We start from the raw sequence: 19,616 nt of genomic DNA, 5'->3' as shown, positions 1-19,616 counted from the left end.
AAGTTTGTTTTTGGAGCGATCATATAGCCTTTACGTATACTTGGTATATGAGAAAGGCAAACATTATAATATGAAAGTGCAATAACATGAAATTATATAAACATAAAAATACAATAATATGAAATATAATAGTTCGAACAAATAATAACAAAAAAAATAATTTGACAGTGTAACTTAAAATTTAAAGAAATATAATAAATGTAATGAAAAATATAAAGATACGAAAAATGAATATAATGAAATGTGAAAAAACATAATACGAATATATAAAGACACGAAAGCATAGCATTGCTGCCGTATACTTCGTAGACTGGAAAATAGTGATACTCATGTTTCCTTTGAAATCTCTGTCCAGATTAGATCAAAAATCAAGGTAGGTGAGTCCTTAATTTCAATCTAAAACAAAAATGACAAAAGAATTGCTTTCTTATCTATATGGGAGACTGGGAAGACTTGATCCCCTTTTATGATTTTCGATGTATCATAGCCAAAAATAAATAATCATACGTGATTTCCACACAGCCTCTCTAAGAAATATAGTATTAAACTTTACTGATGTATGACAGTCCTTAAATTATTGTTGTTATTGATACACAATCTATTTTTTGGAGTGCTGTCAAAAATCGACTTTTAAAATAATTGGAGGGAAACTGATCCCTCTACAAGAACTTGCTTTGATAAAATTAGAAAAGTGAACTCAGATTTATCAATATTTTTCCTTAAAAATACGCGGAATTCTCGAATTGCTGTTCGTATACATGGTCGATCTTTGTTATTGAATTCGACAGCACATGCAATTTTAAAATTTGGGGAGACTCGATCCCCTTTCTATGATATTTACGCAATAAATATTTTTTCCTGCCAACCCTTCATCAAATCTGTCAAATCTACAAAATAAAAAATTATAAGCCTGAGAACAGATTTATATTTTTTTAATTTTTTCGCCAAATTTTTGTATGGGTGACTATCAAGTGTCCCCATATTGAAGCAATAACTTCAAGTACAAACATCCTAAAACTTTGATGGAATCTGGACATTTTCATCAGTACAGATCATTAAGCATATTTGTAGCTTTGTGCTGCGAAAAAATGAAAGCATTTGGTCATTGTTATGAAAAGTTGTTCAAATTTTGCGTGACCAATAAAAAAATCTTTAGGAAGGTCAAAACATACAAACCGCCCTGCAGAATAAATAAGGTTGTCAATCCAAAAAATAACTCACCACATAAAGGTCGTTTGTCTAGAGGATCTATACTAAAAAATACGCTGTAACAAAACTCTAGAGTGCTTTGAAAATAGATCGTATGTGCAAAAGAGAGTCTCTCTTTGGATCTATTCTCTTTCGATTATTACGAAACTATACAAAAGTTTACTTAGAATTTCTTGGCAGATATCCAAAGACAATAGCTTTGTCTATCATGCTGAAGTGGAATCGTAGCAAAACATGCAAAACTAGCCGATTTATTAGCGAAAGAGAGCGTGATCAAAGAGAATCTCTCTTTTGCACATACGACCTATTCTCAAAGCAATCTAGAACTACTTTAGTTCTCGATAAAACAGGGGATGATCAAGTCTCCCCACCTTCCCTTAAGATTCGCGCAATGCTGTCCAGCATCACTTGTTCTAGGCGTGAGAGAACCATGCAGCTGAACATACAGCGACTGTACTGCCGTTATACGCATAGCTGTCCCATGTACATAGGGAATCCCAGCAATCATGGGACAAATATGCGTATGACGGCAGTGTAAGGCGAGGGTGTTGCGGAGCAATTCGCTCATAAGCTCGACGAAAGAATCGAAGGACACCCAACTGGAGAAAATTTAAACGTATTGTGGCAACGGGGCGTGTCCACGGGGCGGTGAATTCAACAGCCACAGATGTAGTTGGTTTGCCAGATGACAGATGAGAAAACGGCGGTTACACGCCAAAATAAAGAACGATATAAAGAACTAAGGGCACCTGAATTTAAAATTCACCAACGTATGACATAGAGGCCTTCCTTAGCCGTGCGGTAAGATGCGCGACTACAAAGCAAGACCATGCTGAAGGTGGCTGGGTTTGATTCCCGGTCCGGTCTAGGATTTTTTTAAATTATTAATTATTTAATAACTTTTTAATTTGAACCCCGTTCGTTTGAACAGCGTTTAAATTAAAATTTTATTTTTTCATGATTTATGGCTTGTGAGGAAGTCAGTTTCCCTTTTTTAAAGAAGTTTAATGTTGTCACATGGAAGATGATTTTTATTAGATACTAGTCGACCCGGCAGACGTTGTCCTGCATAGTAGGCGAAAATGGACGTTTTGAACTGCCCATGCGAAATTTCCATACGATTCTTAATTTTAGTTTTTCACGATTTACCCAAGCTTACTCGTGGTTTTCGCATTAGGAATTATCATATAAACCCGTCGGAAATGATAACGAACATATTTGCTGAATAAATGAAGAAAATTCGTCAAGCCGTTTTCGAGTTATGCGGATACGAACACAGACCATTTCATTTTCATTATATAGATTGTGAACATGAACCCAATTATACAACAGCTGCCCTTGCTAATAACGGTAGGGTATCAATCAATTAAAAAAGTAGGATCCATAGATACAAATCGTGAATTGTGAATGATATCCAAATGTTTAGAATCCAGGTAAAAAGAACAGGCAATAGCCAAAACCACTTTTTCATCTCATTCATTCAATAATTCTGGAAGTGATGGAGTCTTGAACATTTAACTTCCCCCCAAAATAACGCGACGAAACAATCGCGAAGCGAATCGATCGCTTAGCGAATGCGATTCAGCCGTTGGTAAGGAAGCGTAAATGAAACATTGCCTACAGCGATCCAATGATAGAATCGCGGTGACTAAGGAAGATCCATACAGTACGTCACGTAAAAATATGTGATTTTCAGACCCCCTCCGTAGGGGTTTGTAACAAACCCCTAAAATTTTTGTATAGTCAGTTGTATTGTCACGCTGCTCAGAACCCTTCCTCCCCTTGGAGGCGTGACGTACTTTGTGGATGCCCCCTAACTGTCGCCGTTACGGCGCTTAGGTTTCCTCAATTCCACACAGAAGTAATATACTCAACTCGTTCCTCAAAGATTACATTTCTTTTTGTAGGCCGTAGTAGGCCCGACTTCAATAATAACCAATATCTCGACACTGTGAACCATATTCGAAAGTTTAGATCTTGATTGAAAAAAATACATCCAGTAGGGGGAATGACGGCTTTGGCAGGTTTTGTTCTATTATTGACAGGGTTTTTTTTATGACTCACTATGCTCAAATTTGGCCTAAACTTTCTTTGCATATCAAAGAATATTGTGGCCAAATTTCATAAAATTTGGTCGACAAAAACCCCCCTGACAACAATAGAACAAAACCTGCCAAAGCCGTCTTTCCCCATATATCCCATTTGAAGGCATCTATGTTCATTATATAAAGTCCTATATAACCAAACCATATTTTTGGCTTCCTAAAATAACATTACGATACCTTCCGTCCATACATATACTAATTGATAGCCCCAAATAACTCCTAAACAATAAATAACATCATTCTAATTCTATCATAATCCATCTATAGCAATCCCTTCATAAACATCTTTCTTCCAAAGTAAGAGCCGTTTCCTATTATTTAAACGAGTACGGTAACACAAGCCCAACAGATTCTTATAATCTCTTTTGTTGCTGTCTATGCATATTGAGCAAATTTATCTCACTGAATAATATGTAGCTTTCGGGCATGGGGTGTTTTTGATATGGTGATAGATAGTGTTGAATAGTGCTGTTAAAATGATAAAACTGTAGCATGGTTAGCTAATAATTGTGTAAAACCTGATCTCAAAAAATCTCTCTCCGTTTCATATGCTGGGAATTGCCACCAAAATTTACGTGAATAAACCATACATAATGTATTTTACATTATAATTACACCGTCTTTTAATTAAAAACTCATATACAAAATGGGGGCCCTCCTTAGTCGTGCGGTAAGACGCGCGGCTAAAAAGCAAGACCATGCTGAGGGTGGCTGGGTTCGATTCCCAGTGCCGGTCTAGGCAATTTTCGGATTGGAAATTGTCTCGACTTCCCTGGGCATATAAGTATCATCGTGTTAGCCTCATGATATACGAATGCAAAAATGGTAACTTGGCTTAGAAACCTCGCAGTTAATAACTGTGGAAGTGCTTAATGAACACTAAGCTGCGAGGCGGTCCTGTCCCAGTGTGGGGATGTAATACCAATAAGAAGAAGAAGAAGAAGAAGAAGAAGAAGAAGAAGAAGATACAAAATGAATTGGTTCGCATTCGTATTTTCCGCGCTCATTCAGTAAAAGAGACATATTCGTTATATCTCTACTAACGATTTTTTGTATAAAGCCTGTCTACCTTATATTTCGGATACCAATCTTCCACCTCGTTTTTCTTTTTTAATTTTTTTTTTTTTTTCAGTTTTTGCAAACCACTGAGACCCGTTGACATGACAGCTAAATCTATTCGCTTCATGTGCTGCTTTCAGCATGCTTTAGCTCTCGCATAAATTAATACAAATCGACAAATCAATTAATCACACGCAGTGGTTGGTTTCCTACCCGCCGCTATCGTATGTCGGCGCTAACGTTTATGTGAAAATAGCCAGCATGAGTTAAGGTTCCCCCAAACACACGCGACGCGACAGTATGGTATGGAAGCGTAAATAGAACATTGCCTGCAGCGACCCAACGATAGAATCGCGGCGATGAAATCGCTTAGGTCTGGGGGAGCCTTTAAGGCTCTAGCCAGAAGTCTAGGGTAGGCGCCAATCGCTCCAGGGGCGATGCCCTAGTCATCACGACGGATGAGGCTAAGTATTCGACGACGTCGAATAAGACGTACCCTGATGGGCGAGATGACCCTCAAGCTGAAGCGGGGCGTCTCGCAAAAGGGCGCCGCCTACAAGAAGTTGGCGGAGGAAGTCCTAGGCGAGACGGTCAAGGTGAGGGCACTCACTACGGAGGTGAATCTAAGGGTTAAAGGCGACAGTGTGAAGTGGAGACGCCCACCGCAGCCGTTCGGCTACGGAAAGGTCCGGCAGTTAGGGAGCGTCAAGGTGGGATGGTCGATGTGTCCTGTGGACATATACGAGCAACCCGAAGTTTGCTTCAAGTGCCTGGAACCGGGGCACAAGCAATGGGACTGCAAAGGCCCTGACAGAAGCAATCTCTGCCGACGCTGCGGGACATAAGGCACAATGCTGCACGAACCCTCCCAATTGTTTGATTTGTTCCAGCAAAGCTGTGTGTCGTAGCCGAGCGAATATCCTTAGGACATCCGTCGAATATCTGAATTATCATGGGCTGTGAACTCACGAGTATGTTCTGACAGAACGAGTAGCTCTAGTGATACATAGATGATGTACCTAATATTCAGAATAGTATCGTCTCTTTCTTTGTTTTGTTTTGTCAATCGAGTTCATATTCGTGTGCTAATGGGCGCCTACTATTCGAACGCCGATTGCTTTGATTTAGAAATTCAAATCTCATTCAAATAACTCATGCTTTCATTTCGTATCTCCGATTATTATTTTAACACAATCCGCTACTACCACAATCTCGCTCACCTCTACTCTTTTCTATGATTCTATTTGGTTAAAAAAATCGCTAAACAACACTTTGTTGAATTTTCAGTTCTCTGTCATGTTAGTTTTCAAGTCCCAAGAACATCGATCAAACAACAAAATCAGAAAATCTTCAAACATCGTTCTTTTTCATTGCTTTTCAAATTATTTTTGTGGCTCCACGTCTAATTGTTTCCTTTCTATTTTTTTTGTTCTTGTACTCTGTCCATCACTACCAAAGTTCAAAACTGCCTTTTTTTTCAGATCATCTTGTACTCTTGCTCCTCCGTCTATTTCCACCGGAGAGCATTTTTTCAATCCCTTTCATCTTTCTTTCTTCTTTTCTTTTCGTACCATCTTGTACCTTTGCTTCTCCGTCTATTTCCACCGGAGAGCATTTCTTATCTCTTTTTTTTCTCCTACTTTCTCTGTTTTACACAAAAAAATACCCCGAATCATGGCCAGCTACCAACCGCGCCATGTCGTGGCCGAGCGAATATCCTTAGGACATCCGTCGAATATCTGAATTATCATGGGCTGTGAACTCACGAGTATGTTCTGACAGAACGAGTAGCTCTAGTGATACATAGATGATGTACCTAATATTCAGAATAGTATCGTCTCTTTCTTTGTTTTGTTTTGTCAATCGAGTTCATATTCGTGTGCTAATGGGCGCCTACTATTCGAACGCCGATTGCTTTGATTTAGAAATTCAAATCTCATTCAAATAACTCATGCTTTCATTTCGTATCTCCGATTATTATTTTAACACAATCCGCTACTACCACAATCTCGCTCACCTCTACTCTTTTCTATGATTCTATTTGGTTAAAAAAATCGCTAAACAACACTTTGTTGAATTTTCAGTTCTCTGTCATGTTAGTTTTCAAGTCCCAAGAACATCGATCAAACAACAAAATCAGAAAATCTTCAAACATCGTTCTTTTTCATTGCTTTTCAAATTATTTTTGTGGCTCCACGTCTAATTGTTTCCTTTCTATTTTTTTTTGTTCTTGTACTCTGTCCATCACTACCAAAGTTCAAAACTGCCTTTTTTTTCAGATCATCTTGTACTCTTGCTCCTCCGTCTATTTCCACCGGAGAGCATTTTTCAATCCCTTTCATCTTTCTTTCTTCTTTTCTTTTCGTACCATCTTGTACCTTTGCTTCTCCGTCTATTTCCACCGGAGTGCATTTCTTATCTCTTTTTTTCTCCTACTTTCTCTGTTTTACACAAAAAAATACCCCGAATCATGGCCAGCTACCAACCGCGCCATGTCGTGGCCGAGCGAATATCCTTAGGACATCCGTCGAATATCTGAATTATCATGGGCTGTGAACTCACGAGTATGTTCTGACAGAACGAGTAGCTCTAGTGATACATAGATGATGTACCTAATATTCAGAATAGTATCGTCTCTTTCTTTGTTTTGTTTTGTCAATCGAGTTCATATTCGTGTGCTAATGGGCGCCTACTATTCGAACGCCGATTGCTTTGATTTAGAAATTCAAATCTCATTCAAATAACTCATGCTTTCATTTCGTATCTCCGATTATTATTTTAACACAATCCGCTACTACCACAATCTCGCTCACCTCTACTCTTTTCTATGATTCTATTTGGTTAAAAAAATCGCTAAACAACACTTTGTTGAATTTTCAGTTCTCTGTCATGTTAGTTTTCAAGTCCCAAGAACATCGATCAAACAACAAAATCAGAAAATCTTCAAACATCGTTCTTTTTCATTGCTTTTCAAATTATTTTTGTGGCTCCACGTCTAATTGTTTCCTTTCTATTTTTTTTGTTCTTGTACTCTGTCCATCACTACCAAAGTTCAAAACTGCCTTTTTTTCAGATCATCTTGTACTCTTGCTCCTCCGTCTATTTCCACCGGAGAGCATTTTTTCAATCCCTTTCATCTTTCTTTCTTCTTTTCTTTTCGTACCATCTTATACCTTTGTCTATTTCCACCGGAGAGCATTCTTATCTCTTTTTTTCCTCCTACTTTCTCTGTTTTACACAAAAAAATACCCCGAATCATGGCCAGCTACCAACCGCGCCATGTCGTGGCCGAGCGAATATCCTTAGGACATCCGTCGAATATCTGAATTATCATGGGCTGTGAACTCACGAGTATGTTCTGACAGAACGAGTAGCTCTAGTGATACATAGATGATGTACCTAATATTCAGAATAGTATCGTCTCTTTCTTTGTTTTGTTTTGTCAATCGAGTTCATATTCGTGTGCTAATGGGCGCCTACTATTCGAACGCCGATTGCTTTGATTTAGAAATTCAAATCTCATTCAAATAACTCATGCTTTCATTTCGTATCTCCGATTATTATTTTAACACAATCCGCTACTACCACAATCTCGCTCACCTCTACTCTTTTCTATGATTCTATTTGGTTAAAAAAATCGCTAAACAACACTTTGTTGAATTTTCAGTTCTCTGTCATGTTAGTTTTCAAGTCCCAAGAACATCGATCAAACAACAAAATCAGAAAATCTTCAAACATCGTTCTTTTTCATTGCTTTTCAAATTATTTTTGTGGCTCCACGTCTAATTGTTTCCTTTCTATTTTTTTTCTTGTACTCTGTCCATCACTACCAAAGTTCAAAACTGCCTTTTTTTTCAGATCATCTTGTACTCTTGCTCCTCCGTCTATTTCCACCGGAGAGCATTTTTTCAATCCCTTTCATCTTTCTTTCTTCTTTTCTTTTCGTACCATCTTGTACCTTTGCTTCTCCGTCTATTTCCACCGGAGAGCATTTCTTATCTCTTTTTTTTCTCCTACTTTCTCTGTTTTACACAAAAAATACCCGAATCATGGCCAGCTACCAACCGCGCCATGTCGTGGCCGAGCGAATATCCTTAGGACATCCGTCGAATATCTGAATTATCATGGGCTGTGAACTCACGAGTATGTTCTGACAGAACGAGTAGCTCTAGTGATACATAGATGATGTACCTAATATTCAGAATAGTATCGTCTCTTTCTTTGTTTTGTTTTGTCAATCGAGTTCATATTCGTGTGCTAATGGGCGCCTACTATTCGAACGCCGATTGCTTTGATTTAGAAATTCAAATCTCATTCAAATAACTCATGCTTTCATTTCGTATCTCCGAATATTATTTTAACACAATCCGCTACTACCACACTGTGAACAGCAAGCACCCCATAGGGGGTTCGATGTGCCCGGCGTTTAAGCGTGCTGCAAAATCACAGTGCAGGTAACGTAGCTGGCTTGCTCGGCCTCGCCCGAGTGTTTGGTGTGCGCAGGTTTAGAGGAAACGGCGGAAAACGAGTTATTCGTGTGCCCACGTTTTCGCGCAATGCGTGACCACATGCTTGCCACATGTAGTCTGGATACTACCCCGGACAACCTAGTTGAAGTTGGCTGGAAAGCCGTTTTATCGGCTATCGTCCAAATCGTCTCGGAGCTATACAGAAGGTGGCGCGTGGACTCAAAGATGGCTAGTTCAGGCGCAAATAAGAGGTGGTCCAAGGGATCGGAGTCGGCTTCATGGGTCATACCTGTGGTCATGCCCTGTGGTCGAACTCGATCCTTTTATCGAACAAGTGGCCGCGCGGGTTCCGAGCCCGAGGACGGAAAGGGGTCCTCGTCAAGGCTAGGGCAGGCGTAGGCACCGCGTCGGCAAGTCCCTCTGTATGTTAGCGAATAGACCCTATCGCAGAGAGGTCAATTTGGGGTGCACGCAGCATCATCATTCTTGATACTAGGGACGTTCCGATACTTCCGATATATCGGAATATCGATATTTTTGTTTCGATATCCGATATTTTTGTATCGATATTTCGCTTTCAATATATCGGTCATATCGATACTTTTGCTTTCGATATCGATATATTGAATCAAAAAAAAATAACACAAAAATAAGAATTGCATTGTAATGAAAATACTTCAAAATGGATCTGAAATGCCGTATTTTTAATAGTTAAGATGATTTTTCTCGGTAACGCGGATGATGTGAGGTGTGCGCTGTCATCACAAATAGTTTTGGTAACTCGACACTTTGCATTGACGTGCCGTTGTGCAATATCTGTCATGCCGCTGGTCCTTGAATCCTTACACAAATTCAATTATATACCTATTTGATAAATTAGATAAACTAATTTTAGAAATTAGGAAGAGATTTGCAGAAATGAGAATTAAGAAGAAATTCCGAATTCAAAAGAATCAGCGTAGGAATTATTTTTTTTTTAAATATTTTTACGGGTTTTCCGATGAAAATTTTGAATTTTTTCCTGGTTGAAAATTTTGCATTAGGGTTGAAGAACGCCTGTAAAAATCGAAGAGAATTTCCTGCCGAAATTACATGAAATGTTATGTGAAAGATAATTTCTCGTGAAAATTTAAGAGAATTTCCTTTTTAAGTTAAGAACATTCCAATGTATTTTTCCGAGAAAATTTTAAATTTTCAATTAGATTAAAAAAAACTTCTGTGGAAATTCTGAAGAGAGAATTTTGTTGTTGAAAATCAGAATAACGGAGAAATATAAAACAAAAATTGTGAGGTCAGTTTCATGCCAATTACGCCGCCGCTACCGGTTAATACTACGACAAACGATACGATTAATACTACGTAACCGATTATGTAGGACTAGCACACTCTAGAAGCAGATTGGATTAAGTAACGTTTTGAGTCAAACTATGAACATGGCTCATATTTCGAACACTCGCTTTTAAACGGCCATTTTAACTTTATTCGTGTAATTTCCTCCACAGGAGCTTGAATTCGTTTGTGATCTTGATCCTCATTGCGGAGAACCAATGAAAGTTTTAGTTTTTAAGTTTTAGCACTAAAACGCCAGTTTTCGGAATATGAGTCATGTTCGGGATTTGAGTCAAAACGGTAATAGAAAAAAAAATTCCAATCATTTTTGTCAAGGGGTAATACGGTAATACGATAGTAATTGAATAACTACAATAAATATATTCTAAACATTCTTATTTCTGAAATATCATATGATTTTCCGATATATCGATATTTTCATTTCAATATATCGGTGATATCGATACTTTGATTCGATTATCATATCGAATCAAATATCGATATTTTGAAGTATCGGAACGTCCCTACTTGATACCAGTCGTGCAGAGGAAAGCAGGCGCGAAGTCGACCCTTCCCACCTTCCGAGGACATAGGGCGTGGTAAGGCCACCTGGAAAGCCGGTAATGCGCTGGCACGATACCATGGTGTTCTTCTAAAAAAGCGAGTCACGATGTTCGATGCTGCAAGGGCACGCAGCTAACCTCGAGGGTGTGTTGTGCACTGGCCCCCTTTGAAGCATTACTTTCTGGTTGTATCGAAGGAACTATGGGCTTGGCGGCAATGGAAACGGTTTAGCGGGTCGGGGATGTAGTCCTGCCTGCCTCGTTTGCTGTTGGAGGTGGTCCCTAACCCCGCACTTCCTGGACAACCCAGGATGTCTAATGAGCAGATTCCCCCTCCATTGCTTGGGAAGAAAAAAAAAACACACACACACTCACGTAGGAGCTTAGTCAATTGGTATATAACTATGGGTCTTCGGGTCTCCGAAAAAAAGTTTGTTTTCGAAGCGAATGTATAGCCTTCACTCGTACTTAGAGTACGAGAAAGGCAAAAACATTTTTATAAAGTTAATAAATTATTAGGGACAAAAAAAATACGTTATATAGGGGGAAAGACGGCTTTGGCAGATTTTGTTCTATTATTGGCAGGGGGGTTTTGTCGACCAAATTTTGTGAAATTTGGCTACAATGTTCTTTGATATGCAAAGAATGTTTAGGCCAAATTTGAGCATAGTCAGACATAAAAAACCACCTGCCAATAATAGAACAAAACCTGCCAAAGCCGTCATTCCCCCTATAAAAAGTTACGACATAAAAGCTACGTTATGAGCATGCATGAGCATGATTGACCGCCCACGGTTGCTATTCGAGTTACTCTATATCAAGGCTACGTTATAATATCTAGGTATGACTGTAATAGGGGGAATGACTGGAATGGCTTTGGCAGGTTTTGTTCTATTGTTGTCAGGGAGGGGTTTGTTGACCAAATTTTATGAAATTTGACCACAATATTCTTTGATATGTAAATAAGGTTTAGGCCAAAATTGAGCATAATTAGTTAAAGAAAACCCCCCTGACAATAATAGAACAAAACCTGCCAAAGCCTTGCTTCCCCCTACATAAAAACAAATACAATGCTATTTTGGACATTTCTAATGTTCTCTAACTCGTCTGATAAGTTAAGAGTTTCCACTAAAAATAATGTTTTATTCAAAATGGATTATTCTGTATTTTTATTTATTTTTAAACTAGTTTTAAATAATAATTATCTAAGTATTGAGTGTTAAAGTGCTTCTAAATAAACAATGAATGCGTTCATTTCATATATTTCATCTGCAGTAAATCAAAATAGCCAGACAGTTATCAAGAATAGAATAGTTTTACTATTTTATAAAATCGTCATAAATTATGATACTATTGTTTACTACACTTCACTCATACAAAGCAAAAACAAATTATAGGAACGTGAATTAATCTGAGATTGTACTTTTATACCAGCGTAGGCCTGTACATCCACAATGCAGTATTCTCACCCAAAGCCAACAGGCAGTCCAAACCGTAAATACATATTGCGAAATACGACTCCATTCGTATAGCCCACTGTGGAATATGATCCTCGACCGTCAACAGATATAACATCAGTAGCCGCTCCACTATACGTCTACGGTGGCAGAAGCAATAACATCAGCATCGCCGGCAAGGACGGTCAGGATATTCCAGCGCTGCTGTGGTGCTCAAGCACAGAGCGAATTCCCCAGAGAGACATGAACTTCTGTGTCAGTCTGTGTTCGCGAGTGTACCGCTGTGTGGGTACGAACTTGTTTCCGTTACTCTGTTTGTGTGGTATTGCTGATCCTGCTGCTCACTGCTGCTCTAGAGGCACTTCAGTGCCATATAGTCAAGTTTTCCATTCTACTTTTTTTCCTGATTGTTCATCTCACTCTTCACCCACAAACCAACCTATTCACCAGCCAAGAGAAAGAGCAAAAAACCACCCACCAACCACCCCCTCTGTTGATAGCAAGCAGCCCCAGCAGAGCAGCTCAGAGCCCTCTTTGCTAGCATAGTGTGTGCTACGGTCTGTTTCTCGATTTTGTGAAAATGTGTATTCCCAGTACAGCCTCGGCAGCGCACCCCAGCTCGTTCTCACACGACCTGTTCCTCCGGTACAGTCGGGTCTCTGGTCTGTATATTTCACCAATTTCATCTCCCGGCTTTTGGTCCCTTTGCACTCTGAAGACTCACTCTCTCACTCACTCGGTTGTCTTTCGCTTCCATCGCTGAGCTAGGGCTCCCTCGACATTAGCCGGAGCTCTCTCGCTATATGTACGTTATAATAATACATTCATTTTCATATTGACGTTACTGTAATATGAACGTCTCAAGGGATTTGGCGGTCCCACAAGATTTTCCCGTTTCGTTCCAGCAGTGTGAAAATGGTTATTATAAAAGTGTACACAGGATGAGGATGCCATCAAGAAACTTAGTGGATGGGGAATATGGTGGATGTCCGGGACTGAATTGGAAATGGAATTCACGCGAGGAGCTTGAGTCAGCACTGAACCTGGAGCGGTACCGAGAGTGGATGGACAGAAGAACAAGTGGATCCCATGGGACGCCAACAAGGCAACGGAAAAATAACTACGAACGAAACCTTGTGATTCGAAATATACGCAGTAGAATAGATTGCAGACTTTAACTTTGATGATGATGTGAAGTGCACTAAAAATAAAGTCAGCACAATTTTATTCTACTTACGTTTAAATGCCCGAGGTTTAGCTTGTTTCCTTCTAGACATTCCGTTGTATGGAGTTAATAAACACAAACAACACTTCAATTCTCCTCGGACAGAAATCTATTCTTTCTTGTACACACTGTTGTCATGATTAAAGCACTTTGCACGAAAAAAACTAAACACTGCATCCCATCGTATCGTAGTCACATGGAAGGAAGGACTAAAACCGTTACTAGAGATAAAACCAAGCTGTTCACACATCAACTCACCACGCCGGAATGTATACTTGAAGTGATACCACGAAATGACAAACTTTCCTTGCAGAACCAACAGAGAAAGAGAGCAGAAATACGAACAGAGAGTGAATCCTTTTCCTCGTCGAACCGTACGATGTGAATTTCTATCCCATTTTACAAACTACACTCAAAACAAGGATTCGCTGTTGTTGAGGTAATATGTTCAACAATGATATCAAAACAAAACTTCTCAAATGAACTCATGCTGAGCATGCCACAGGGTAGCCACCACAGGAAATGCGTCCTCTCCCGATACTCTCATGCGCAGTCGAGTGTTCACAGCAGTATTCCGCCCGATGAATTTTGTTTTCCATTTTCCCACCCATGGACACTGGTTGTTGCTTGCAATGGGCGCTCTTTTCCCCCATCTCTAAGGGAGTCGCGAAATCACATGGAAAACGTCTGTGCTTTGGGATTATTCTCACCTGCAATTCAAACGAACGTACAAACGTCCACAAGAAGCATGAAAAACTACATGACCGTTTCTCAGACGTCGAATGTGAGAGCCTTTTAAATTTAGGCGCGCTGATTGTCCGGGTTTTATTTTCCCGCTGTGATGCTTTATACGTTACGTACGTACGTATGCAGCAGTTCATGTTGTGAACGGATCAACAGTCAAATTTAAGAGCATAATACATATAGAGTTTATTTTCAATGAAGTTCCTTGTCGAGACGAGCGAGCCTCGGGCTGAATGTCTCGCTAATAAAGACAAAGACAATTTTTTCCTAATCTTACATATATAATTTGTAGTTTGTAATTTTATTCATTCAGTGTTACGTGATCTTGTATGTACAGTCCTTATTTTCATTTTTTGCATATATTTATCATATATATATATATATATATATATATATATATATATATATATATATATATATATATATATATATATATATATAGATATATATATATATATATATATATATATATATATATGTATATATATATATATATATATATATATATATATATATATATAACTCAATGTTTGTATGTTTGTTGGTAGGGGAGAATGTTCCCAAACCGAACCCCTAAATGGGCCATGAACTTGCGAAAAATGATTTTTTGGTCAAGTTTCGTAGTCTATATTGTAGCGGGGACATTATTCTGTATTACTGAGGCTTTATTGTGGGTTCAGATGTGAAAAGTTAGGAGATACAGTTTCACTCCCGTACCACGAGCACCTTTTTAGTGACAAAGTACCTTCTTCTTCTTCTTCTTCTTCTTCTTATTGGCATTACATCCCCACACTGGGACAGAGCCGCCTCGCAGCTTAGTATTCATTAAGCACTTCCACAGTTATTAACTGCGAGGTTTCTAAGCCAAGTTACCATTTTTGCATTCGTATATCATGAGGCTAAACACGATGATACTTTTATGCCCAGGGAAGTCGAGAAAATTTCCAATCCGAAAATTGCCTAGACCGGCACCGGGAATCGAACCCAGCCACCCTCAGCATGGTCTTGCTTTTTAGCCGCGCGTCTTACCGCACGGCTAAGGAGGGCCCCAAGTACCTACAAATGTGGTTTGGTTTTGCATCCCGAAATTTTCACTTGTTTATCAAACCGTTGGCCATGACAACGCTTCCAACGATGCATCGCTTCTTGAGAAAATCATCGATGGAATCAACGTTGGCGTTGACGTTGATTCAATGCTTTTCATTGACGTTAACGTTTATTTTCCAAATATTCAACGCAACGCCGTTGACGTTAAATTTTCGAAAAATTGACGTCAACGGCGTTAATCGTTGATTAACGTTAACAACCCTGCAACATATACTATGCTATTCGAGTACTTCTGGAGGCGCAAGCCTTAAGGTCTGAAGCATTAACAGCGTCCTCATTCTACATTAAAGCAGTCAATTTCCAGCTTTGGCGCAGCTAGGAGCAAATCACCACATTAACCACCGGAAAGTAGACCAAAAATAGGTTTCAATATGATAAGAAAATTATTTTGAGCTTTTTAGTGGAATGTCTTCACTTGTTATAAGACGAGTTTATACAATCCTCGACTTAGTTATACAAACTCGACTTAGTCGAGTCAAGTACGAGACACTGAAGACGGCCTTACTGTTGAGGTCGAAATACGTATCTGTCAAGATACAATTAAGTGGTGGAATTCAATGGGATTGTATAAACTCGTCTTATGAGGGTTTCAATACATGATACGAAGGGGAACGGGGGCGGGGGGTGGTGGTATACCAAAAGTCTACGTAGACTTTTTTAATTTTTGGGAAACCATTAATACATCAGTATTGTGCAAAGTTCACTATTATTTGATTTTTTTTTAGGATTTTCCCAGATTTTTTGCAAAGCTTTATCAAAAAATCTCTTGAATTTCACTGATGTAATAGTCTGAACTATGGCTTAAAACTATATGGATTTCCCCAGGAAATTCTTCTGTGTTGAGCAGGAAAATTCTCCGAAGTATTCTATAAAAACTTTCGAAAAAATTAAAAAAATTACACTTGAATTTTATTGCAGATTCTACTATATTTTTTGATTTTCACCGGGAGCTTCTTTAGAAACTACAAGTGATTCTTTAGAATTTTCACGAAAAATTGTGTCACACTTCACCGGGGAATTTCCCGAAATTTCCGCGAGAAACCCTTCACTGAAGATTTTCTGGGAAGTCCCCAGGAAATTTTTATAATTTTCACCACAAATTATTCGGAAAAGTCCTTGGAATGTCTATCACCAAACCAGAGATTGCAACATTTAATTGCAATCTCGCATTAGTTTCGCGTACAGTTTGTCATAATTTGCGACATATGCACAGATGGCATTAAGTAAACGGCAGGCCTTTGCATTAGGTCTCTGGTCACGAGAAAAAAAAAGAGCTGGTTATGTGTTTGTGTCTACATTGAATCTAACTTTACACTCCCAACGAGGAGTGAAATGCTGTATACTTCGACAACCTCTACAACCTTACAAAAAAATCGGTCAAAGACGGGTGTTGAACCCGTACCCCCCACATACCAAAGGCATGATAATCCACGATCTTCTACGAAAATTTCCACAAAAAACTGAATGGAATGTAGACTTGACATTCTCGAAATTTCAACTCAAAATTTTTCGAAATTCTGAAAATTATTCGGCTTTTGAACCAGCGTTGAGAATTATAGGTCAGATCAGGCTATTGACATATTATTGTTTAGCCCATCGCCAGATCGTAGCCAGGATGTCCCGGGCTATAATTTTTTTTCATACGTTTCAATGATGACAGCGGGCTTTGTCTATTGGTGATGATCACACCGCGTTTGTCACCGGCTCGGGTCAGATGCGTAAAAGATTTTAAGCAGTGGCGCGCCGATGCAAAAGTGTGCGCATCTCTAGGAGGAGTCGAATTCAACAGAAATTGAAATAATCGACTTTGAGATTTGCTGAGCTGTGGACAGAGGATTAAATTTGATTTCGATTTTGATTGTCCAAAACATATGAAATTTGAATTGCAGTGCAGCGGGCGGTCGCGCTGCAGCAAGGTACCCGGCAGAACGTGGAACGTTATAGACGGAAGCGGAGACAGCAGACCCGCCTTTTTCAGGAGAAGAAACGCCGCCTGGAAGAAGCGGAGTGCGAGGAGATGGAACAGCTGTGCCGTTCTCAAGATACACGCAAGTTCTATCAGAAGCTCAACGCATCCCGCAAAGGCTTCGTGCCGCGAGCCGAAATGTGCCGGGATAAGGATGGCATCTTGACGGACGAACGTGTGGTGATCGAAAGGTGGAAGCAGCACTACGAGGAACATCTGAATGGCACTGAGAGTACAGGCAGTGAAAGTCAAGGCAGCGGAAGAGTTCAGCGGACGATGGAAGCCAACCAGCCCCCACCTTGAGGGAAGTTAAGGATGCCATTCAACAGCTAAAGACCAATAAAGCAGCTGGTAAGGATGGTATCAGGTATCAGGTATCAGAACGTCGGCTCCAGAGGCACGTTCACCTCAATTTGGGAGATTTGTGCCATCGCCTTCACAGCCTTTTTCATCACACACAGGACCGGATTTAGCCGGAAGGGGGCCCCAGGGGCCGACGGTATGTGGGGAGCCCCAAAATGTCCAAAAAGGTTGGTTTTGGTACATAACATTTGTGGGGCCTGGGGCCAGGCCCCCGGCCCCCCCCCCATAAATCCGGCCCTGTCACACACCTGACGGAAAAGGAAGTGAACAAAAAGGAAAGGAATGTGGATGGGAGAACAAAGGAAATGTTTGGAAAAGGGCCCTTGAAGAGGGCATACAACGCATAAACGAACAAGAGCTTATAGCTCCTTACCACAACGGGTTATGAACAACAAAATACTCTGAAGGTTCAGGTTTCTGAAGTCAATTTCACTAAGTAAGTGTTTACCAAATATTTGGAAGCGCAATTGTGCATAGACTGGGCAGTTACATATTAGATGATAAGAAGTTCCATAATCGGATTCACAACTATCACAAACAGATGATTCAACGCGTTGAATATTTGCCATGTGATAGTTCAGTCGGCAGTGACCTGTCAAGGCCTTGACTAAGACACTGCAATTCTGTTTAGACAGATTAGCTAGATAGCTTGCTACTACCGGAGATGGCTCCCGGATGTACAATTTTGTTTGATGACATGAATCCAGACTACTCCAATGCCATTTGTGCTGAGTGACAGCCCAAGAGTTGATCAAAAGCTTCACCCAACACTTGGATATTGGAATAGCTGGCTCAGGACCAATAAAGTCATGCGATGCTCCATTACGAGCTAACTCATCAGCCAATTCGTTTCCAGCTATGGAAGAATGGCCAGGTACCCATATAAGGTGTAAAGTATTAACTGAATTCAGTTCCTCAATTTGAGTTCGACATGCGATTACTAACTTCGACCTTGAGTTGGCCGAGGCGAGAGCTTTAATAGCTGCTTGGCTATCTGAACAGAAGTATATTACTTTGCCCATAATGCGTTGCTGCAGTGCAGATTGCACTCCACACATGATGGCAAATATTTCCGCTTGAAAGACAGTGCAGTGTGTACCCAGTGAGTGTGACTGTTCCAATCTCAGCTCACGCGAATAGACTCCTGCACCTGCTCTACCTTCGAGGAGGGAGCCGTCAGTGTAACAAACAATGCTGTCCCACATACTTCTCTCCAAATAGCCAGATGTCCACTCATCCCGCGAGGGGAATTGTGTTGAAAATGTCCTATAAGGAAAACTACTAACGTGTGTGAGATCACTTGGAGCAAGGAAAATTTTGTCCCAATTAACCATAAGCGGTAACAACGAAGTGTGTGTAGAACTGCGGTTTACAGGATTCTCTTCCATAAAAGCGAGTACCCATAGTCGGTAAGTACAAGAAAATGCTTCTTGTTTGAGATGTATGTGTAGTGGGGCCACGTCGAAGAGAACTTCGAGAGCAGCCGTGGGAGTTGAAGAGAACGCACCAGTCATTGCCATTAGGCACATCCTTTGAAGATGGCCTAATTTAGACTGAATTGTCCTCACTTCCTCCTTTTGCCACCACACAAGACATCCATAAGCCAAAATTGGTCGTACAACTGTTATGTAAATCCATTTGATATATTTGGGTTTAAGACCCCAAGTTTTACCAAAGGTTCGTCGGCATTGGCCGAAAGCCATACACGCCTTTTTGATTCTGAACTCAATGTTAGGAGTCCAGGAAAGCTTTGAATCCAAAATTATACCCACGTACATTACTTGATCAGTTAGGGGAACTGTTCCGTTTTCAATCTCACTGTACATATATTCATCTCATTGTGAAACAAAGAAATTCCGCACCAATTTCGTCGCTTCTTTTTGCTAACATGCATGCTCACTGCTGAAAAAAATCACAAAAATAATAAACAAACAAATTACCTTTTCATTGCTTTGTTTTTCGTGAGACCAATATCGGAGCTATGAGATGAAGTCCAGGAGCAGTAACCCTACATTGATTT

General features: G+C 39.9%; 1 protein-coding gene across 2 annotated transcripts in view; it reads right to left on the bottom strand.

Annotated features, from left to right (window-relative positions):
• LOC134227547 (zinc finger protein 423 homolog) overlaps window positions 1-19,616 on the bottom strand; it is a 270,345-nt gene that overhangs the window by 190,871 nt on the left and 59,858 nt on the right. The window contains exon 1 of one of the 2 annotated variants that reach the window (XM_062709118.1): window positions 13,429-13,648. The exons of the other annotated variant lie outside the window; for it this stretch is intronic. Coding sequence (XP_062565102.1) covers window positions 13,429-13,468 — 40 coding nt within the window. The 5' untranslated portion in view covers window positions 13,469-13,648. Of the gene's footprint in view, window positions 1-13,428; window positions 13,649-19,616 lie in introns of those variants that run through there. 2 annotated transcript variants of the gene reach the window in all.

Source organism: Armigeres subalbatus, chromosome 3 (assembly GCF_024139115.2).
Source record: "Armigeres subalbatus isolate Guangzhou_Male chromosome 3, GZ_Asu_2, whole genome shotgun sequence".
Lineage (NCBI taxonomy): Eukaryota > Metazoa > Arthropoda > Insecta > Diptera > Culicidae > Armigeres > Armigeres subalbatus.
The sequence above is the reverse complement of the archived record's forward strand: the minus strand, read 5'-3'. Positions and strand labels throughout refer to the sequence as shown.